The 24,254-nt window shown below is 41.9% G+C and overlaps 1 protein-coding gene across 4 annotated transcripts in view; it reads right to left on the reverse strand.

Moving 5' to 3' along the window:
- The window catches only part of p4ha3 (prolyl 4-hydroxylase, alpha polypeptide III), a 91,535-nt gene that overhangs the window by 62,023 nt on the left and 5,258 nt on the right, over positions 1 to 24,254 (reverse strand). For 3 of the 4 annotated variants that reach the window (XR_015079798.1, XM_085999476.1, XM_085999475.1), the window contains exons 2-7: positions 22,666 to 22,820; positions 18,625 to 18,848; positions 15,672 to 15,821; positions 14,839 to 14,890; positions 12,685 to 12,848; positions 11,546 to 11,722 (exon numbers count right to left, since the gene is read on the reverse strand). Coding sequence is in view for 3 of the 4 variants with exons in the window: in XM_085999476.1 (XP_085855602.1) it covers positions 11,546 to 11,722; positions 12,685 to 12,848; positions 14,839 to 14,890; positions 15,672 to 15,821; positions 18,625 to 18,848; positions 22,666 to 22,820 (922 nt within the window). In the remaining variant the exon portion in view is untranslated. The remainder of the gene's footprint in view (positions 1 to 11,545; positions 11,723 to 12,684; positions 12,849 to 14,838; positions 14,891 to 15,671; positions 15,822 to 18,624; positions 18,849 to 22,665; positions 22,821 to 24,254) is intronic. The other variant, XM_085999477.1, reaches the window with a different exon arrangement.

Consider the following 24,254-nt stretch of genomic DNA (forward strand, 5'->3'; position numbering starts at 1 on the left):
TTGTGACAGTAGAGCGAAGGAGCACAGATTCAAAATGGCAAAAGGCATGTTTCAGACTGATATCTGAAGTTCTTTTTCACACAATGACTAATCAACACTTGGAATGGACTTCCAGATATGGTGGTTAAGATACAGTTGGATGCTGTGCATCAGGGTGTGTGTGTGTGGGGGGGGCCTGAATGGCTTTCCTCGTCCATATTCGATCTTGCGAAAAGCTAGGGAATAAAGTGCTAAACAGCTGATTTTGGACAACAACCAAATAAAGCAGGTTGGCAGTCCCCGGTGGGACTAATAACCCATATATTTTTGGAATTTGCCACCATGGCACCTCTGAAGTTAGTGGGAACCGCAAATGTACAGAAAGCAGCACAGTCGCTGTCAGGTGTAGCGTGCGGTGCGGTTTCAGCCAAGCCTCCAATAGCAGCACAACTACCATGAGGTTTGCCAAAGGACAAAAGGCATGGGTTGAGAGGCTGAAGTGTGCTTCCTGCCTCGGTACAGGCCGGTGAAGTGCTCTTGCTCCTGCTGGCTTCTATGGACTACCTGCAACTATTGGCGGAATAGTAGCTGTTTGCTACTTCAAGACAACTGCACAAGTGTAGTCATTTTAAATTGATGTGGTTGCTGTAGAACCTGCCCTGCAGTTAAACAGGACAGTTTCTACAGCAACAGGACTGGGAACTAGTACTGGAGAGCTGTTTTGTGAAACTAGATTAGACACCAATTAGAGATCTATTGTTAGCGTGCCATGGTGCCAGAGACTGTAAGGTCTCTACCCCCCCGGCCTCTCCTCTCCATCATTCAGCATCTCTCTCTCTATTTTTCTCTCACACGCACTCCACACACCCATATACGGTATTCAGAGTAAGTGTACTATTAACAAGTTCAATCTTGTTCAGCTGTGTAACAAGTAAAATATAGTTACAGTGTTACTGTGCACGAAACAGGATTATTTATTTGATTCCGCTTAATGCAAAATAGAGACTGCTCAACCAAGCCAAACAATGTGTATTGTTGAATTTGATTCCATCATGGCATGTGGTCAGATCGTTTGATTAATAACTTGTTTCCTGTGTCTGAATAAAGTGTTATTTGCCTTCTCCAACTGAGTCTAGGATTTCATCCAAACTTGGGAATAAAAAGAGGGTTGGCGTCAGCTCCAGAAATCGGACTGTGAGGCCTGAATGAGTCATGTTACACAGGACATCATGACAGGAAGTTATAATGGGGTCTAGAGGTCAAAGGTAAACACATGTTAAGTGAACAGGCCATGCATAAAGTGAAAATACCAATGTTATTCTTGACAAACTCAGCATTCCCACCTTTAACCCTAAGAGGCAATTCTCACACTTAAAAAAAGTAAACTGGAACGTTAGCTTTGTGTCGAGACTTGAAAAGCTGACCGTAGGTGTGAGACAAACAAGACACAGATATCATCTACTCCTTATACCTCAGAAATAAGAAACCCAATCCAAATGATCCCAGATACTATGCTATGAACTGGATTTCATTGTCTTAGCAAAGGTGTGCAACAAAAATACGTTTGTACCAAAAACTTACAATACTTGAGCTGTGCGATTCTATTATTATTTTAAAATAAATACTGCGATAGAAGGGGTTGAGTTTAATCCCCCCACACTCGGCGAGAACAGGGGGCTACAATAGAGGCGGCGTTCTCCCCTCCGGGTTGGCATCGCATTCAGGCCCACTGCCAGATTAACTGGCGTGTTATAGGCAGCGTGTCAGGGCCTCGCTGTACAACATAAGAACTTAAGAAATAGGAGCAGGAGTAGGCCATCCGGCCCCTCGAGCCTGCTCTGCCATTCAATAAGATCATGGCTGATCTGATCTTGGCCGCAACTCCACTTTTCTGCCTGTTCCCCATAACCCTCGACTCCCCTGTAGTTCAAATATCTGCCTATCTGTGCCTTGAATATATTCAATGACTCCGCCTCCACAGCTCTCTGGGGTAGAGAATTCCACAGATTCACGACCCTCTGAGAGAAGAAATTCTGCCTCATCTCCATCTTAAATGGGCGACCCCTTATTCCGAAACTATGCCCCCTAGTTCTAGATTCCCCAAGAGAGGAAACATCCTCTAAGCATCTACCCTGTCAAGCCCCCTCAGAATCTTATGGGGGAAAAATTGGGTGGCACCCATTTTGGGGTGCTAAAGTCACCGGGGTGCTAATTTTAGCTAGCACCCCGAAAAAGTTAGCGTCCCCGCGCCATAAATTCAGTAGTAGCGCCTCAAGCAGGAGGTGGGGCGCTACTGGAAAATGCTCCCCCTCCTGCTTGGGGCGCTAATACTGAATTTCGCGGTGGCACATAGCGCCGCGTCATTGCAGGCCTCCTCCCCTGATTAAAGGGGAGGGGCCTAGTGCTGCGCGCACCGGGGCCCTGCTGGGCCACCGGGGAGCGGGGTGCCGTGAAAACAGCCTGGCACTCAAGAGGAGTGCCGGGCTGAGCGAGCGTGGCCGGCACCCCACAGAAAAAAGTGAAAGGGGGCAGGTGTTCGCAATCGGCCAAAATAAAAATGGCCGCCTGACACCTGCCCTTTAAGTAGTGCCGCCGCCACTGCTAAACCGCCCCCTGATCCTGTCGGACATATCCCACTGAATTTCGCGGGAGGAGTTAGCGGTGCCGCGCCCGGGCGTTAGGGGATTTGCGCCCCGTTTGCGTCCCCCCGGGGACACTAACAAGAGGGGCAAACCAACCCAATTTTTCCCCCTACATGTTTCAATAAGATCAACTCTCATTCTTCTAAACTCCACTGAGTACAGGCCCAGCCTGCTCAAGCTTTCCTTATAAGACAACCCCTTCATCCCAGGAATCAACCCTGTGAACCTTCTCTGAACTGCCTCCAATGCAAGTATATCACTCCTTAAATAAGGGGACCAAAACTGTACACAGTGCTCTAGGTGTGGTCTCACCAACGCCCTGTACAGTTGTAGCAAGACTTCCCTACTTTATACTCCATCCCCCTTGCAATAAAGGCCAACATTCCATTTGCCTTCCTAATTACTTGCTGTACCTGCATGTTAACCTTTTGTGTTTCATGAACGAGGACACCCAGATCCCTCTGTACCACCGCATTCTGTAATCTCTCTCCATTTAAATAATGCTTTGCTTTTCTATTCTTCCGACCAAAGTGGATAACCTCACATTTTCCCACATTATACTCCATTTGCCAAATTTTTGCTCATTCACTTAACCTATCTATATCCCTTTGCAGACTCTTTGGGCTGGATTTTCTCAATGGCGATGGCTGGAGGCAGGACAGCTGGTTTACGGGTTCCACCCACAGTGATGTCTGACCAACCCACGCTATTTTGCCTTGATTGGCCTTGTTAAGCCCACCCTGGCCAATTAAGGGAAAGCCGGTGAAAGATGAAGTCAACGTTTGACGCTTCATCTGTCGAAAATTTTTTGACAGATTATTTGTCAGCGTTTGACAGCTTTGAGAAGCTGTCAAACACTGACAATCTCTGTTCTAAGGTGAGCCCTTGCACACAGGCTCACCAAGGCCCCTCTCCTCAGCAGAAAGCAGATGGCTGCTGCATCTGAGAATGCAGCAGCCATTCTGTCATCTCTGCCGTTGAGATGAGGCACCTCCGGACCCTCAAAGCTTGAAGCCTGCAGAAAGAAGCAAAGGTAAGGAAACTTTTTCCAACACTTTACACTCACCTCTCATACTTACCTCTCCACACTTGCATCCATCACTCACATTCTGTTAATAGGCAGTTAATTGGCTCTAATCCCCTTCCCGCCTCGAGGAGACGGGTCCCTGCATGAGTCGGGGACCCGCCTCCTGGGAAGATGGTTTGGAGGCGGGTTGGGAGCCGCTCCCAATTTTTCCCATTTTCCCAGCAGTCTCGCCTCCAAACCCACCTCCTCAGGGCTGGTAAAATCCAGCCCAATTGTGTCCTCCTCACAACTTGCTTTCCCACCTATCTTTGTATCATCAGCAAATTTGGCTACAGTACACTCGGTCTCTTCATCCAAGTCATTAATATAGGTTGTAAATAGTTGAGGCCCCAGCACTGATCCCTGTGGCACCCCACTAGTTACAGTTTGCCAACCTGAAAATTACCCATTTATCCCGACTCTCTGTTTTTTGTTAGTTAGCCAATCCTCTATCCATGCTAATATATTACCCCCAACACCATGAGCTCTTATCTTGTGCAGTAGCCTTTTATGTGGCACCTTATCGAATGCCTTTTGGAAATCCAAATACACTACATCTACTGGTTCCCCTTTATCCACCCTGCTCGTTACATCCTCAAAGAACTCTAATAAATTTGTCAAACATGATTTCCCTTTCATAAAACCATGTTGACTCTGCTTGATTGTATTATGATTTTCTAAATGTCCTGCTATTACTTCCTTAATAATGGATTCCAGTATTTTCCCAATGACAGATGTTAGGCTAACTGGCCTATAGTTTCCTGCTTTCTGTCTCCCTTCTTTCTTGAATATGGGCGTTACATTTGCGGTTTTCCAATTCGCTGGGACCTTTCCAGAGTCTAGGGAATTTTGGAAGATTACAACCAATGCATCCACTATCTCTGCAGCCACTTCTTTTAAGACCCTAGGATGCAGGCCATCAGGTCCAGGGGACTTGTCAGCCTTTAGTCCCATTAGTTTGCCTAGTACTTTTTCTCTAATGATAGTGATTGTTTTAAGTTCCTCCCTCCCTTTTGTCCCTTGGTTTTCCATTATTATTGGGATGCTTTTAGTGTTTTCTACCGTGAAGACAGATACAAAATATTTGTTCAAAGTCTCTGCCATTTCCTTGTTTCCCATTATTAATTCTCCAGTCTCATCCTCTAAGGGACCAACATTTACTTTAGCTACTCTCTTCCTTTTTATATACTTGTAGAAGCTCTTACTGTCTGTTTTTATATTTCTTGCTAGTTTACTCTCAATCTATTTTCTCCCTCTTTATTATTTTTTTAGTCATCCTTTGCAAATTTCTAAATATTTCCCAATCTTCTGGCCTACCACTAATCTTCACAACATTGTATGCCTTTTCTTTCAATTTGATACCCTCCTTAACTTCCTGAGTAAGCCACAGATGGTTCATCCTTCTCTTCGAGTCTTTCTTTCTCGCCGGAATATATCTTTGTTGAGAGTTATGAAATATCTCCTTAAAAGTCTGCCACTGCTTATCTACCGTCTTACCTTTTAATCTATTTTCCCAGTCCACTTTAGCCAACTTTGTCTTCATATCCTTGTAATTGCCTTTAATTAAGTTTAAGACACTAGTTTCAGACCCAAGTTTCTCACCCTTGAAAGGAATGTGAAATTCTATCATGTTATGATCACTTTTCCCTAGAGGATCCTTTACTATGAGATCATTAATTAATCCTGTCTTATTACACATTACCAGATCTAAAATAGCCTGTTCCCTGGTTGGCTCCACATTGTATTGTTCTAAGAAACTCTCCTGAATACACTCTGTGAACTCGTCTTCAAGGCTACCTTTGCCAATTTGATTTGTCCAATCTACATGAAGATTAAAATCGCCCACGATTATTGCAGTTCCTTTCTTACAAGCCCCCATTATTTCTTGATTTATACTCTGTCCCCCAGTGTAGCTACTGTTAGGCTACCTATAGAGTACTCCCACCAGTTAATTATTTCCCTTATTATTTCTTATCTCCACCCAAACTGATTCTACATCTTGATCTTCTGAGCCAAGATCATTTCTCACTACTGTACTGATCTCATCCTTTATTAGAGCTACCCCATCTCCTTTTCCTTTCTGCCTATCCTTCCAAAATGTCAAATACTCCTGAATATTCAGTTCCCAGCCTTGGTCACCTTGCAGCCATGTCTCTGTAATGGCTATCAGACCATACCCATTTATTTCTATTTGTGCCATCAATTCATCTATCTCATTACAAATGCAGCATGCATTCAGATAAAGAGCCTTTAATTTTGTCTTTTTACCATTTTTTCCTACTCTGACCCTATTTGCTGGTGCACTCTTATGCTTGTACACTCTGTCCCTTCCTGTCATACTATGGTTATCATAACCCCTATCGCTGCCCTGCACTATTGCCTTGTCCTTTCCCTTTAACTTTTTAAGTTTCCCCTCACCTGAACCCTCCACCCCACTATTTAGTTTAAAGCCCTTTCTACAGCCCTAGTTATTCAATTCACCAAGACACTGGTCTCAGCACGGTTCAAGTGAAGGCCGTCCCAATGGAACAGCTCCCTCTGTCCCCAGTACTGGTGCCAGTGCCCCATGAATCGAAACCCATTTCTCCCACACCAATCCTTGAGCCACACATTCAACTCTCTGATTTTATTGACCCTATGGCAATTTTTTCATGGCTCAGGTAGTAATCCAGAGATTCCTGGGATGGCAGGACTGTCGTATGAGGAGAGATTGTGTCTGTATTCACTAGAGTTTAGAAGAATGAGAGGGGATCTCATTGAAACGTATAAAATTCTGACAGGGCTAGACAGACTGGACACAGGGAGGATGTTTCCCCTGACTGGGGTGTCTAGAACGAGGGATCACAGTCTCAGGATACGGGGTAGGACATTTAGGGCTGAGATGAGGAGAAATTTCTTCACTCAGAGGGTGGTGAACTTGTGGCATTTTCTACCACAGAAGGCTGTGGAGGCCAAGTCACTGAATATATTTAAGAAAGAGGTAGATAGATTTCTAGACACAAAAGGCATCAAGGGGTATGGGGAGAGAGCGGGAATATGGTATTGAGATAGAGGATCAGCCATGATCATATTGAATGGCGGAGCAGGCTCGAAGGGCCGAATGGTCTACTCCTGCTCCTATTTTTCTATGTTTCTATGTTTCTATTACCTTTATGGTTCTGCTTTTTAATTTAGCCCCTAGCTGCTCATACTCCCTCAGCAAAACCTTTTTCTTAGTCCTACCTATGTCGTTGGTACCTACGTGGACCATGACAACTGGAGCCTTCCCCTCCCACTCCAAGTTTGTCTCCAGCCCTGAGGAGATGTCCTTAACCCTGGCACCGGGCAGGCAACACAGCCTTCGGGACTCACGCTCTTGGTTGCAGAGAACAGCTGGGTCGAAATCCTGGAATTCCCTCCCTAACAGCACTGTGGGAGTACCTTCACCACACGGACTGCAGCGGTTCAAGAAGGCAGCTCACCACTACCTTCTCAAGGGCAACTAGGGATGGGCAATAAATGCTGGCCTTGCCAGTGACGCCCACATCCCATGATCGAATAAAAAAAAACAGTATCTATCCCCCTAACTATACTGTCCCCTACCACTACTACATTCCTTTTTACTCCCCCAACTTGAATGGCCCCCTGTACCACAGTGCTGTGGTCAGTTTGCTCATCCTCCCTGCAGTCCCTGCTCTCGTCCACACAGGCTGCAACAACCTCGTACCTGTTGGACAAGTGCAAGGGCTGAGGCTCCTCCTGTGCTACCTTCTGGGTCCCCATACCTGCCTCACTCGTAGTCACACTCTCCTGTCCCTGTCCACGGACCAAATCTGAAGTATTTAACCGAAGGGTTGTGACTGTCTCCTGGATCAAAGTGTCCAGGTAACTCTCCCCCTCCCTGATGTATCGCAGTGTCTGAAGCTCGGACTCCAGCTCATCAACTCTGAGCTGAAGTTCCTCAAGCTGCAGACACTTACTGCAGATGTGGTTGCTGTGGATCACACTGGTGTCCACCAGCTCCCACATGCTACAGCTGCAACACTTCACCTGCCCTGCCATCTCTATTATATTTTATTTAACTAATTAGGTTTTCAAATTGCAGGTGAGGGAACCTATGACGTAAACAGGACCCTGACGCAAAGATGCTGTTCAAAATTTAGGCAAATAAAGGTTGTTATGCACCAGACCAGCCTTGATTTTTGTTGCTCTTGAGGCACCTGTAGGGTTTAAAAGAATGGCAGAAATCCCTGCCTTGAACAAATTGCAAGTAGCAAATAGCATGAGTGTCAAAGATGGTGATGGACAAATAGATATGGCAGAGTTTGGCTGAAGTGGAAAGAATTTATCATCCTTTTTTAACACTATTGAATGATTTACTTTCACATAACAACTTTTCTACAAAGAACGCACCCTTAAAACTATCAGCAAATGTAATTACAGCAACCACTACAACATGTACCCTCATCATAGTCAAAATGCCTGCTGCATTACATCCCCCTCTTCTCTTTACACTGAAGATGGCTGAATCAGAGTCAGGTAAAACCCATTCCAGATAATTATTATTCATAGACTATGATTATCAGGAAGCAGTATGGTGTACAGGCTGATTATGATTAGATGTTTCAGTGTCCTAAGAACATAAGAACATAAGAAATAGGAGCAGGAGTAGGCCAATCGGCCCCTCGAGCCTGCTCCGCCATTCAATAAGATCATGGCTGATCTGATCCTAACTGCCAATCCACTATCACAGAACCATCTCCTGAATCTAACAGAATTAGACACACGAAATAGGAGCAGGATCAGGCTACACGGCCCCTGGGCCCGCTCCGCTACCCACAGGGCCATGACCGATCCGAACCTAGACTCATGTCCAAATTCCTGCCCGCTCCCCGTAACCCTTAATTCCCTTTACTTCTAGGAAACTGTCTATTTCTGTTTTAAATTTATGTAATGATGTAGCTTCTACAGCTTTTTGGGGCAGCATATTCCATGGACCTACCACCCTCTGAGTGAAGTAGTTCCTCCTCATCTCAGTTTTGAAAGAGCAGCCCCTTATTCTAAGACTATGCCCCCTAGTTCTAGTTTCACCCATCATCGGGAACATCCTCCCCGCATCCACCCGATCCAACCCCTTCACAATCTTATATGTTTCAATAAGATCGCCTCTCATTCTTCTGAACTCCAATGAGTAGAGTCCCAATCTACTCAACCTCTCCTCATATGTCCATCCCCTCATCCCCGGGATTAACTGAGTGAACCTTTTTTGTACTGACTCGAGAGCAAGTATGTCCTTTCTTAAGTATGGACACCAAAACTGTACGCAGTATTCCAGGTGCGGTCTCACCAATACCTTGTACAACTGAAGCAATACCTCCCTATTTTCATATTCTATCCCCCTAGCAATGAAAGCCAACATTCCATTGGCCTTCTTAATCACTTGCTGCACCTGCATACTAACCTTTTGAGTTTCGTGCACCAGGACCCCCAGATCCCTTTGTACTTCAGTACTTTCCAGTTTCTTGCCATTAAGATAATAACTTGCTCTACGATTTTTCCTGCCAAAGTGCATAACCTCACACTTTCCAGTATTGTATTCCATCTGCCAAATCTCTGCCCACTTACTTAGCCTGTCTATGTCCCCTTGCAGGTTTTTTATGTCCTCCTCACTCACTACTTTCCCTCCCATCTTAGTATCATCTGCAAACTTTGATATGTTACACTCGGTCCCCTCCTCCAAATCGTTAATATAGATTGTAAAGAGTTGGGGACCCAGCACTGACCCCTGCGGAACACCACTAGTTACTGATTGCCAGTCTGAGAATGAACCATTTATCCCAACTCTCTGCCTTCTGTTAGATAGCCAATCCTCTATCCATGCCAGAATATTACCCCCAATCCCGTGATTTTTTATCTTAAGCAATAATCTTTTGTGTGGCACCTTGTCCTGAACTGGCTATCGTCCTTAGACTTGTTAAATTGCTAAATGAAGTCAGTGGGCTCAGTTTTCCAAGACCTGAGGAGACGGGTTTGGAGGCGGGAGTGGTGGGAAAATTGCAGAATCGGGGACAGGAACCCATCCCGCCCCGAACCCGCCTCCGTGCCAATGTCCCAGGAGGCGGGGACCCGACCTGTGCTGGGAGCCACCTCCCCAAGGCGGGAAGGGGATTAGTGCCAATTAACTGCCTGTTAACAGGTAGTTAACAGGCAGTTTTTTGCCTAATCCCTATTTTTAGCCTTGGTGTGGGCTTCCTGACGGCTCCGGACCACGCCAAGTTAGTGAGGTGGACCGTGGGTCTGTGGGGGTTGGAGGGGTCGAGATGTCCATTGTGCAGGTGAGTGATGGGTGCATGTGTGCAGAGGTAAGTGTGTGAGGTGAGTGTAAAGTGTTTTAATAAGTTTTACTTACCGTTACTTTCTCCTGCAGGCTTCCTTCCTTCAGTTCTCGGGAGTCCCTCAATTCACCGGCACAGAAAGCAGAATGGCCGCTGAACTGTCAAAAGCTGCAGCCTCTGCTTTCTGGTCTGGAGATCTCTCTAACTGAGTCTGAGTAGAAGGACTCAATTTAGAAGACAGATTGTCAGTGTTTGACAGCTTCACAGAGCTGTCAAACGCTGATTTTTCATCTGTCAAAAGCTCTTGACAGATGAAATGTCAATCGCTGACGTCACCAGTAACCAAGTGTCCCTTAATTGGCCTGCTGAGCCCGCTGGGCAGGCTTAACAAGGTCAATCAAGGGAAAATAGTGTGGATTGGCCACACGTTGATGGAGGCGGGACTACAACCCAAAAAGGGGGAGTCCCACCTCCAAAAGGTCCCCATTGACAAAATCCAGCCCAGTGTCTTAGGTGTACCTAATTCCCTGAGGACTTATAACTGCTCTTGTACCTGGTATTTTCTGGATGCTAGAAATTCTTGAGAATAAGGAGATACCCAGGCTGGTGATGACCGTGGTCAAAATGTTACCACAAATGTACTATTATCCAGCAGAACAAAATAATGATCAACTTCTGTGCTCATCCAGTACTTACTTACATTAGATAAAGATTTCTTTGACACTAGAGAATTTAACATGTTTGAAAATGAATGGGAATCAATATATTCCCTACATGTGTTCTCAGTTAGGAGCTGTGCACTGCCTCTTCAGATTGAAAGTACCTAAACCTCTCAGCTGACATGCTAGTTCTAACAGTAACAGCGATAGCAGGAGATTGAGTGGTTCAGTGGGTAGATACAGGCATTTCATCTCTGGCATTTTGGTTGGAATCCAGCCAGGACAGGTGGGATAAAGGCCTCCTCTGTCTGATGGCTATAAAGGTCCTATGCGAAATAAGTTTGGCCAGTCTTAATGCAATTCCTAATAGATATGGGCCTAACGCATAAAACTACCACTATTTGGCAATAAACTCACGGTGTTACTCAAAGAAGCGAGAGGAAGGCTGGTATTGGGATGAATGGGAGCATTAGAGGGTGCTCCTCTGAGACTGAGCTGGGGAACACTCTTGGGTGACTAAGATTGTACTCCCAAGCATCCGACAAGGAAAATAATGGTCAGAAAGATGAACAGCCACTCAATATGGAGCATTTAAACCTATGCGCATTCCTGCCCAGCTGGCAAGATGTTTTTGGGCTGCTGGTGATACTTCTGATGCAAAACTAACATTAAATGCACTTGCACCATGGGGGCTAAAGAAAAACTTCAACCAAGGGTCTAATTGTACTTGGGGTAATTCAGTAATCCTTTGTTAAGATCCTGGCGGCAACCATTGATAATTAACAAATCCCTTGTTTGCATCATTTTATTGAAGGCCAATAATGATCTGATGATTAATATCGGTAACATTTCAAAAATAAGCAAAGATACTGTAAGAAACTTTACCCAAGGAGCAGCAATTCCCTTTATCCTCTTTGCCTCGGAATCGCTGATAAAGTTGTGGTACAGTACGACATATGGCTTCTGGCTTATAATCTCCCTTTTCACTGGCTGTAGAATCAGGTGCGGACTGAGGTTTGTCTCGTAGGAACAATAAAGTTTTGAATCTTGATAGTGCTTTGGCTAAAATAGAGGGAAACAATAATGAGGAAAACAAACTAACGAATATATTTTCGTGTAAAGCTTTATGGAAGAATGACCTCAAAGAGTAAAAAAGATTAATCTCATATTCTCCATGCAAATAAATCACATTCAATTTAATGGGTCCAATTATTTCACAATACAGTGTCAGGGTAGCTCAGAAGCTATCTGTGCTCAAATCACAATCTGAACTACCAAAGCATGTTGGCACACTAACACACTAAGGTGTAGTATACATCACCAGAAATATTTTTTTAAAAGGCCCTTTGGAGTTGCTTTCACACTCCTCCTTGTATCTAGTTCCAGAACACTGTACAAATGACTGGGGGCAGTTCACATGCTCCCCTTCCAGATCATGGAATAGCAGTGGATGAGCAGAGAGAAATTTGACTCAACCGTTGATTGAGTCCATTCCCAATTTTGACTTCAAGGGGTTTAAGTGGAAAAAAGGGTCCAGTAATATTTTTTCTTAAATATGAAACAATACAAAATTTGTTAAATTCACATAAGAACATAAGATGTAGAAGCAGGAGTAGGTCATTTGGCCCCTCGAGCCTGCTCCGCCATTCAATAAGATCTTGGCCTCAACTCCACTTCCCTGCCCGCTCCCCATAACCCTTGACTCCATTACCATTCAAAAATCTGTCTATCTCCACCTTAAATATAAACATGCAACATTTGGTGCGAAAAGTAAGTACTGTACAAAATGTTAAAAAAAAATTGATAAGATGGTCAATTTGAACAACTTTGATCCTTTATGTAAAGCCAAACTGGAATATCGGCCACAGATCAGGCATTTAGACTGGAAATATAGCTGGACCATAACACTAGACTTAAATGGACAAAGGTAAAATAAACTTGCAAAGCCCTCCAGACTCAGAAATACTAAAAATGGCCATAAGTTCCAGTAAGTCTACACTAGAGCCTAGAGGCCATGCTGTTACCTGTGAGCCCCGTGTCTGACACAATGATTCATAGGTGTCTCTTGTAAGAAGATGAGTCACATTTGGTCTTTGAAGCACAATTTCCTTCAGTTCAGTACCTAAAGATGCTCCCAAGATTTTTTCATACTTCAGTATGTTCTTGGCAATTCTTCTATTGTTTGAGTCTGTTGGTGAGAAGCCAGCTAACAAACTAGTCTTTGAATAATATTTCAACAACAACTTGTTTACAACAACAACAATTTGTTTTTATATAGCGCCTTGAACGTAGTAAAACGTCCCAAGGTGCTGCATAGGAGTATTATAAGACAAAAAATTTGACACTGAGCCACATAAGGATAAATTAGGGCAGGTGACCAAAAGCTTGGTCAAAGAAGTAGGTTTTAAGGAGCATCTTAAAGGAGGAAAGAGAGGTAGAGAGGCGGAAAGGTTTAGGCAGGGAATTCCAGAGCTTAGGACCTAGGCAACAGAAGGCACAGCCACCAATGGTTTAGCGATTATAATCAGGGATGCTAAAGAGGGCAGAATTAGAGGAGCGCAGATATCTCGGGGCGGGGGCGGGTTGTGGGGCTGAAGGAGATTACAGAGATAGGGAGGGGCGAGGCCATGGAGGGATTTGAAAACAAGGATGAGAATTCAATAATACAATTGTAGATAAGATGCATATGTTCTTACTGATAAATGGAGCATTAGTTTAATATGAAGCATATAAAGCTATTTGGAGAAAACAGCATCTTTCATGATGTTATATTTAGAATTTTTATACTAATGATTTACAGACTGTGGTTGCGTCATTAATCCGTTGAGTAGCACAAGTTATTATCTGTGCAAGGTTTTCTATCACAGAGCAACCAAAGCTTATTTATACACCATGGCTATGCTGAAAGATAACCAGACATTTGTGTTAAGTAGCACTGTATTATTTTGAAGCCTGGGCAGAAGCCATTGTGAATTTTTGAGGCAGAATAGTCTATTTTGTAGAAAGAAAATGTTTCTGTCATGACTACTTTAGCTTTAGCTCATGGTCAATCAAAATTTGAACTTCTAAAAGTACCACAAGGGAGGTGTGCAATGAAAGGAACTTTCTGTCCCAAGGTCGTCATCAACTCAAAAAAAAAACCCACACAATGATAACACCAATCATTAGATCAAGTCTTCAAAACTGGCTGGGGAAAAGGGGGCTCCATATGGTTTTCAGCATCTAAAACATTTGCAACCACATAAAAACACAGTTAACGTCGTGACAGACTGTTCAACCCAGTGTGTGAGAAATGGTGTGTAAGATGGTATAATTGGAACTGAAAAGCAAGCAAGTAGAGTTCAGATGAGCACTGACCATAATAGCATTGACAAAATGGAAAAAGCCAACAGAGACTGCAATAGAGAGAGAAATTGGAGGCTACAAGTGAGAGAAGAGTCATGTCAGTTGACAAGCTTTTTGTACATCCAGTCCAAAAGTATGAGTCATAGTAGTAGAGCCTTCCCAAACATGGGAACAATATTCAAGTGTGATAGCAAAATACTGCAGATGCTGGAAATCCGAAATAACAACAGAAAATGCTGGAAAAACTCAGCAGGCCAGGCAACATCCGTGGAGAGAAATTAGAGTTGACGTTTCGGGTCGAAACCCTTTTTCAAAACTGGAAAGGAAATAAAATAGATCGAAGGCAGGGCTGCGATAGAACAAGGTTGAAGAGCCAAATGGAGATCCCGTCGAAGAGAAGAGCAGAACTTCTTCAAGGTAGGTATTCCCAGAAGAGGTGTGGCAGTGAACCAAACACTAGTACGATAGCAAAATACTGCAGATGTTGGAAATCCGAAATAACAACAGAAAATGCTGGAAAAACTCAGCAGGCCAGGCAACATCCGTGGAAAGAAATTAGAGTTGACGTTTTGGGTTGCATGTGTACTTTATAGAGAGATGTTCAGGAAAACAGTGGGAAACAGAGCTTCTTGGAGGTAGATTTAGCAATGGAGGAAATGGAGGAATTTCATTTGAGATCAGGGGACCTTGTGAGGCCAAAAATGTCAATAGATGAAGAAGATGAAAGGTGAAGCCATCAATAAAGCAGTGGTGGCCTTGTTTAGATTTGATGATTTGACATGTAGAAACTGTCTTTGAAAAATTGAAGGAAATAATATTTTAGCAGCACGTACCAAGCTGTAATAGTTCTTTAGATAGGATCACCGCATACCCGACGTTTCCTGACTGAAAAATAAGACATGAGCAACATTACACCATTTTTACTTTTTCCCATCTATTCAAACATTTTGTTTCAGATATTGTCTGAACAGTAATAATATAATATGTATTTAAGTTGTTCTGAAATACATCCTGGAAAAAAACTTTTTATTTGGAAAAATGTGAAGATATGCAGAATATTTCAAGAAGGAAAGCTGATACATATATGTGTAAAATGGAGAAGCATTTTTTGCTGAATGCACTTCCATTTCAGGTCCTCAATGGAGTTCTATACTTTGCTCTTCTTGTGCTTTACTACATTCAGCTTTATGGACTATAATTTTCAAAATATTGTAATTGAAAAAATATTACTTTCTTGAAGAGCCAGCAAGAACAACAACATGCATTTATATAGCACCTTTAATGTAATAAAATGTCCCATGGTGCTTCCCACTTTAAAATCAATGGGTTGTAAATTGACATGCTTCTTTCCTGCGGTAAACAGGAGTGTTCTTAGGAAACCTCAAACCCCTTTCCAATACCTCAAACTATGTTGTTTACTGCCACTAGAACACCAAAGCTCACAAGTGTTAGAGTCAAAAGTGAGTTATAAACTTGAGATCAATAAATTCAGTACAGATTGAGAATCAACGCTCTCTGATCAAGCTTCTCACTGAAGTATCACTGAGCCATCAAGGGAGTTTAATCGCTAATTATTTAAACACTTTTCACATGCAGTCAGGTATTTTATCCTCAATATTTGTCCTCTCCCATCAAACAAATTCAATCTTCCGCGTGTACTGCTTACCATATAATGGGAAAAGGCCAGATGATCAAGAGCTTCCTCAAGACTTCCTTGGTCCTCGGTGTTCCAAATTCCTATACTTTGTCGGAAAAGAGTGACTGCTTCTTCCAGCCATATAATTGAGTGGTAGTAGTCACCTATATCATAGGCAACCTGGGAACATAACACGTAAAATGCAAAATTTGAATATATATTTTAAAATGGTGTCATAATGCTTGGTGAGTGTACAGGTAGGTTATATATATGCTTTTATATAATGTTATGTAAGGATATATAAGAATGTTTTTTATATAAGGTCATATAAATATACTCGTTACATAATGTCATATCAAAATGTTTTTATATACACCAAATAAGAAATCCTTATTTCGATACATGCGTTCAAAAATGTCACTTTTAAGATGGCCTTTGGTTTTTGTGAAATTCATTTGGATTTGAAATTGGACAAAAACAGTAAAATCAAGGTTTAAAATAATTGCTCCTAGATGTATGCATATTCAAAAAACACAGAAGTGTATCAGCTCTGTTCTCTCACAGTAACCAGATTCCCAAGAGTTCTGGTGAAGGATACTCAGGTAACATTTCAGTAAGCGTGAAACTCCTGATTCCGTTCACAGGGACTCTGGACAAACTGCTGCTATTTTACACTTTCTGTTGATCACAACAGTGCTACCAGTTTGGCTTCTTCAGTATTGTGCCACATGCTTTAAGTACCGTCAGATCCAGTGTGACATTTAGAACTGTGGAATTTCATTATCGTTTGATACAAGGGTGAGGAAATGTCAGATGTGACAGCAGGCACTCTGGTAAAAGATGTTAGCAGTGGGATTGGAAAAAAAAATCCAGACAATTTCTGTAAACATGAAGACAATGTAATATAAAATGGTAATGAAGAATAACCCCTCAGTGGAGAAATTCATCGCGTCCACAGTTAAACTGAACCATAACATCAGCGAGAAGCAAAAGCAAAGTAATCCCACATCTGTCATCCATTTTGTTTACTATGAGCCAGATCCAGTTAATGCTGAACCATATTCAAGCTGCTCCTCTGATCAATATTGGCAGCATAAGTGAAGACATGATTCTGCAGCAAGAACTTTTTTTGAAAGAAAAAAACTTCTGATTTATTGCAAAGTTTAGAATTCCTTTATTTTATCAGGAAACCTTTTGACTTGGATGTGATCCCAAATTGGGATTTGCTTGGATTTCTGATTCAGATTGGATGCACCTTCCTTTAGTTGATGGGGTATTAAAGAAAATGATAATCCTGAAGGTCCAAATAAGTAAAAAGAAAGTATAATTATGTATTTTTTTTGTTAACAGGACATTTACATCAATATGCAAATAAACTGAGCCTCCAACTCATGCACAAAACAATCCCCAAGTCAGTGATTGGGAACAGATGGATTCACAATGGTAAACAAGCCACTAATCTTATGTTGGTAAATTAGAAATACCTTCATTTGGTAAAAACTAAGAAAATACGTTTGTTACAGAGCCAATTCAGAAATAGATTGAAAACCGTTCAGTTTATCAGCTCAAGAACATTTAATGTGTGTTAGTTTTGGAAAGACAATGTAATCAAATCCAGTCAGAGCTCATCATTTTTACTGCCTCTAGGACATGTTATGCAAAACTGTGCAGCAAATCATGCTGGTTTGATGAAAACGAATAGATGGAAAATCCTGTGTGGACCATTGACCTCTGCACCCAAATTCCTGATATACACTCCCGGAACTCATAAAATCTGTGAAATTAGTCACAGAATCATGCGATGCCATAAATTACTTGCCTTAACAATCGGCTTGTTATTAAGTATCTCGTCAAGACATTCAATGTGGTGCCTTTTTAAGCTAAGTTACCCATTAAAAATTATTTGGTTTTAATACACAGTTGTCCTTCTTCGTTAAACAGACTCCAGTACCAAGAATTGTTTAGCAGTTGTTCTATCTGTAATGAATAATACTTTCTTAATATGGACACAAACATGTTTTGAAAATTAGAAGCTCTTATAAAGGTTTCATTTTTTTAAATCAATTTTTTAAAATTATGAGTTTGTGATGAAAACATTAAATACTTTAAGGAAAAAATAACAGGATATTAATTCACCTGGGACGGTAGTGCAAAATGGGCTGTAGCGAATTAGCAGCTGGTTTTGCACGCCGCACGATTTTCCATCGGGCAGACTCAGTGTAAAGCGTGCTGCCGATTCGCTAGCATCTGTTTTGAACTACTGCCCAAGATTAATTTATGCTCCAGTATCTATAAACGAAAAACCATGGGGTAGATTTTTAACTTGCTGCTCAGGCGTAAAGCTGGTAATGTGGATTTGCCGGTTGCTATAGAAACCACCCGATTCTCATTCCCATTGATTTAAACAGGTTGAAAATCTAGTCCCATCTCTTAAAAAAAAAATGGTTTTAGTGATCAGTTTTCTCTTTGTTGCATTCAAATGCAACTCTCAGTTTAACTATAGAGGAGGGAAGAAGGAGAAAACTTTCTTCCAACCTAGCTTGCAGAAGATCCCACTTTTCAGGGGTAATAAGAGTTTAGTTCTCAAATGTTTATATTTTCATTTCTGCTGATCAAAATGGATATCATACCTTATACGATGTATCACTGTTTACAAGACAATGACAATTGTACAGCTATCGCCACATTGAATAGCTGAAGAAAATGGGCAAACAAATCTTAGTTTGGTTAATTACTGCATGTTTGTAGAATAGGTAAACATGAAAACACTTCTCAACAGAGTATGCCCAGCTGGTATAGGAGACCACAAACATATCCTCGGCAATAATAACTGAATGTCAGAGAATCTTATTCCAAAGATGCACCAGTGCCTTTTGAATATATTCAATGGAAAGAAGAAAGTCACATTATTTCAAAAAACCACAAGACTCAAAATTGTTTTTTTTTAAGAAACATCACATTATTTTCGCCTATGTTTACATACCTTTCCAATTTGAAAACAGTCATCTGCTGAAAGGGTGCTGGAGTGACTTGGCCTGTAGATATTGGAAACACCTTCTCCAGCCACCTGTAGAAACTCCCCTTTGACTAATCCCTTTGTGCTTAGGGCGTACACATCCTGCAGCCTCATCAAACCTTTGGCAGCTCCCTCTAGGTCCTCAGCTTTTGGGAGTTTTGCCTCGATTTTCTCATAATCATCCTTTAGTGCTAAATGCAGTGTTGGAATCAGTGTCAGTTCACCTTATTGGAGATCTTTTTCCACAGGATTTACATTTTACAGTTGTCACGTTCTGCAGCTGGTGAAAATATGCAGCATTTGTTGCTGTGTAAACTTAAAGCCAGTTCAGAGTGTGAAACCAAATTTTGGGGCTGGGTGCACAAAACCACAAGTATTGAAAGAAATGAAACAGATTTTGTGATCTGACAGCCAACAACCAGTATAAAATCATCAAAGAGGCAGTCGTTTACTCTACAGCGCTATCTTCTGAAGAATGTTATTTAATTAATTCATTTTTAAGACATTTACCTCTAATAATTTAGTTCTTGCGGTAATAATAAAGGTTTTTTTGTGATACTTTCTCCCCACAACATGATGGCTAACTGCAGTTAATAATCACTTAATGTCTCAACCGTGGCTCAGTGGGTAGCACTCTTGCCTCTGAGTCAGAAGGTTGTAGGTTCAAGTCCCACTCTAGAGACTTGAGCACACAAATCTAGGCTGACAGTGCACTGCTGAGGGAGTGCTGCACTGTTGGAGGTGTCATCTTTCAGATGAGGTGTTAAACCAAGGCCCTGTCTGCTCTCTCAGGTGGATGTAAAAGATCCCATAACACTATTTCAAAGAAGAGCAGGGGAGTTATTGCTGGTGTCCTGGCCAATATTTATCCCTCAATCAACATATAAAACAGATTCATCTGGTCATTGTCACTATTGCTGTTTGTGGGAACTTGCTGTGTGCAAATTGGCTACCACGTTTCCTACATTACAACAGTGACTACACTTTAAAAGTACTTCATTGGCTGTAAAGTGCTTTGGGATGTCCGGTGGCTGTGAAAGGCAATGTGTAAATGCAAGTCTTTCTTTCAATCATGTGATAGTTCAGAATACTGTGCTTATTAATTATTTTCACCCAAATTTCTCTCTTCCTCTCTGACGAATGCTGGAGTATAATTCTATGGGTGAGAATCTAGTGCTTTACCAAAGTAGTCATTCTACTCATGTGAGCCTGCAGAGTGACTGTTGGCAGCCTTTTCAACCTTCAAGGGAATCACTGTCTAACCTGTTCTTCCCTGGTGACCACATATGTGCGCTTCCAGTGTAACTAACTGAATAATAAGCAGCAGTTATTTCTCCCTTAGCCCAGGAATGTAGGGAACAACTGTGGCTGCCCCAACGCTGCTGCAGCTGAGATTAGCCAACAGACCAGAGACTGAACCTCAGACCTTCCTGGACTGTGCAGATCAATTCTACATTGGGCATTGCCCTTACTCACTGACTCTTTTGGGGAAGCCTAGAACATATTTAAATGACAACCTCAAGAAGTAGAAATTGTAGCACCTTGTTTTCATTACAAGTTGTTGTGTCGGTATTAAATCATTGCAATTGCAACTTCAGCTGATGAACTCAATGCTTTCTGTATTTGATCAAAGTGTCAGTCAGTAACACTCAGCAGCTACATATAATTACTTGTTTTGTGTGGTTAACAAGGTTTTTTTTTACTATAAAAGGGTTGCACTATATTTTGTTGGTTATGTGCTGATGGTTTGAGATTGAACTCTTTCCATTAACCCATTTCCTTGGCATAATGTAGATAGCAGAATAGACTAAGAAGAAAACAGAATTTTGCACCTGAGGTCCACTTGTTGATATAAAAAATGGTTATTAGCTGAAATTGGCTGCCAATTTGAGAAATAAGATTGACAGATGTATATATATATATTGCACAAAAGCTACATTGTTAAAATTGAGAATGCAGCATTTGTGGTACAATGCTGGTTTTGATATCCCAAATGTTTTGTTCTGCAGACTTGTTAGATGAGGTGCATGCCCTCATTGCATTGGGAATTATGTCATTTGCTCCATATGTATGCAAATATATTGGCAGGTTTCCCATATGCGCTACTCTCTTTCAGTAGTGAAGATTTAATGTAGATTTCTTTGCATTTAGCTTATTTATACGATCCAATTACAGACCATCATGGTCTAATGTACAATTATTGATTAATTACACATTCTCTAACAACGTGTTATGTATACTTGTTGAAGATTTAGTACATTAAACTATTTTGCTATAAAAAGTGTGTTAATATTGTCAAACTTTTCCATTCAGATACCAGGGATGAGAAACTATAGTTATGAGGAGAGGCTTGAGATATTGGAACATTTTCAATTGGAGCAGGGAAGGCTAAGTGGAGATCTAACAGAGTTTTTTTTAATTGTAAAGCTTTTATAGGGTGAAGAGGAAAACACTATTTCCTCTTATTGGGGAGTCAGTGGTGAGAGGCCATCAATTTAAAATTGTCACTAAGAGATTGAGAAGATAAGTTAGGAATAAGTTCTTTATGTAGCGGGTGTTGGAGCATGAATTACTTTGCCACAAGCAGTAGTTAAGACAGAGACCATTGCAGATAAATATTTGAAGCAGATGCAAGGCTATGGAGAGAGGGTAGTGAGATTTGAATTGGATTGCTCTAGCAAAGAGCCAGCACAGACTTGAGGGGCTGAATGGACTCCTTATGTGCTATAAAGTTCTATAGTTCTATACTGATCTCAACTTACTCAATCAATGTTCACGGTTCAAGCCAGATAAATAGTAACACTCTAGAACAGTACTGTGTGTTCATGATCAACAGACATGAGCATAACTTGCTACGTACTAGTAGTGGTGATTTTGGTATAGTAGCCTAGTGGGTTTTTGTACTGGTACTAGCAGCCTAGAGATCATGAGTTCAAATCCCACCATAGCAAGTTGTGGGGCCATAGAGCACATATACCAGAAACGCTGTTTACGGAGGTCACGGTCCATCATCAAAGACCCTACCCACCCCAGCCACAGTCTGTTCGCCCTCCTGCCATCTGGGAGACGCTACAGATGCATTTGCACCCGTATGACCAGATTTAGGAACAGCTTCTTTCCCAGGGCTGTCATCCTACTGAACTCCACAAATAAACTCTAAAGCCTGCACATCTGCCAATGCACTTTATTATGGTTATGTTTATGTTAATATACTACAAGCCAAATGTATGTTGAATGTTTAAATGTCTTAATCTAAATGTACACTCTCGGGAGCCGCAAGCCTACATTTCGTTGTACTGCACTTGTGCACTAACAATGACAATAAAAGTTGATTTGATTTGATTTGATTTGAAAAAAAGACCATGAAAATTTCCAGATTTTTGTAAAAACCCAACTGCTTAACTAATGTCCTTCGGGGAAAGGAACCTGCCGCCCCTACCCAGTCTGGCCTACAAGTGACTCCAACCACCACAAGGTGGTTGACTCTTAATGCCCTCCAGACAATTAGTGATGTGCAATAAGTATTGCCTTGCCAGTGTCACCCACAACCCAAAAACAAATTTAAAGAAAGAATTCAATTGGCTAATTGTATCACTCCAGTGTATTATCGCCATATATTAAAAAACATTTATGCTTTAAACCAAAAAACGACTACCCAGAAACGATTTTTCATTTTCACTGCTTGGTCTGTGGTAGAGTAGAGAAGCAATCTGTTTCTAGATCTGCAACCACAGGAGCTACCACTTCATGGAGCATGAAAACCAAAAATGTTCAAACCACAGAGCTTCGAAGTAAGAGCCAAAGACACAGCAATGTGTTAATGTCTGCGTGCAATTCAATACTGGCATTGAATAAGGACAGTCAGAAACTAAAGCACTGAAAATTATTTTTGTTATCAGAGCAGTTAATCAATTTAATGATATTTTACCATACTATATTTAATAATGTAGTTGTAAAATTATAATCATATTATTGGTCAGACAAAAAACTTAATATTTAAGCATTTACCTTGGATATTCTCGATGGCTTCATTGCTATATACAATATTTTGCCAGTCAATCTGCAACCTCTTTATAAGGGTGTAGGCAAACAAAGGGTTTGATATTGCTGTCACAGGTTCCTGATAAACATTGTTGTGCAGTGCCTTTATTTTTTCATAAAATCTATAATTCAAAAAAATTGAAAAAACCTATAACAGGAGTGACAAAATAATTTGAAAGAGATAATGAACTGATTTGGTGAACCCTTTTGTTGAAAACCCAGGTGGGTGGCATCTCTAGAACAACAATCACAAAATGAGAGATGGACAAAGCCACAATGCAGCATACCACAAGAACAAGAACTAGAACTGGCATCTATATAGTACTCCTGAAGTAAAAGATGTCTCAGGGCATTTTACAATGTAGAGAGATGAACATAGAGCAGGAGAATTAGGAATTTAATCAGGATAGTTAAGACTGAAGGCACTGTTGAGATGGGTTTTTAGGAGACTTTTGAGGACAGGGCAGGAGATAGTAGGGTCATGTGTTGTTGGAAGGGAATTCCAAAGTGCGGAGGTATAGTAACTGAATGATTGGCCTGTCTATTATGCTGGAGTTAAAAGAGCAGCGGAAGCAATAATCTGGGCTGGATTATGCGAGCCCTGGGGAGGCGGGTTTGGGGGCGGGACTGCCGGGAAAATGGCAGAATTTGGGGGCGGGTGCACAACAGGTAGTTAACAGGCAGAAAACAAGTGCGGGCTTCCCGAAGGCTCCGAAACCTGCCAGGGTCACCGAGGCGAGTAGTGGGTTTGCGGGGGTCAGAGGGGTCCAAAAGTGTGCTGTGGAGGTGAGTGATGGGTGCAAGTGTGGGAGGCGAGTATCTGAGGTAAGTGCAAAGTGTTAGAAAAAGTGTACTTACCTTTGTTCCTTCCTGCAGGCTTCAAGAGTTGGGTATGCGGAGAGTCTTGCACCTCCGTGGTAGAGATGACAGATGGCCGTTGCATTCTCCAATGCAACAACCATCTAATTTCTACAAAAGAAAGAGGTTTGATGAGGTCTTGAATTCAAGAATTCATCAAACTACAGAGAATGTCAGCGTTTGACAGCTTCACAGAGCTGTCAAACGATGACAATTCATCTGTCAAAAATGTTTGATAGATGAAACGTCATACGTTGACGTTCTCTGTAACCGGCTTTCCCTTAATTGGCCTGCTAAGCCCACTGGGTGGGCTTAACAAGGTCAATCAGGGGAAAATACCGCGGATAGGCCAGAAGTTGATGGAGGCGGGACTGAAACCCGACAAGTGGGAGTCTCGCCTCCAAAAGCTCCCCATTAGCAAAATCCAGCCCAGAGTGACAGAAGGTGCAGGCAAGGGTATATGACTGGAGCACATTGTTCAACGCTTGTGAAAGGACTTGACGATGAGGACAAGGATCTTAAAGTTAATCACCTAGGACACAGTGAGCCAGTGGAGCTTGACAAGGATGCAAGTGATTGCTTTCAATGACTTGGTGCTGGAGAGGACATTGGTGCAGGGTTCTGGAGAGATGAGTATTGAGAATTTAATCCTCCAGGTGATGAAGTTGTGAGTAGGGATTTGAGCAGCAGTGGGGGAG

The sequence above is a fragment of the Somniosus microcephalus genome, chromosome 10, assembly GCF_052327205.1.
Source record: "Somniosus microcephalus isolate GS21.2 chromosome 10, FLI_Smic_1.0, whole genome shotgun sequence".
NCBI lineage: Eukaryota > Metazoa > Chordata > Chondrichthyes > Squaliformes > Somniosidae > Somniosus > Somniosus microcephalus.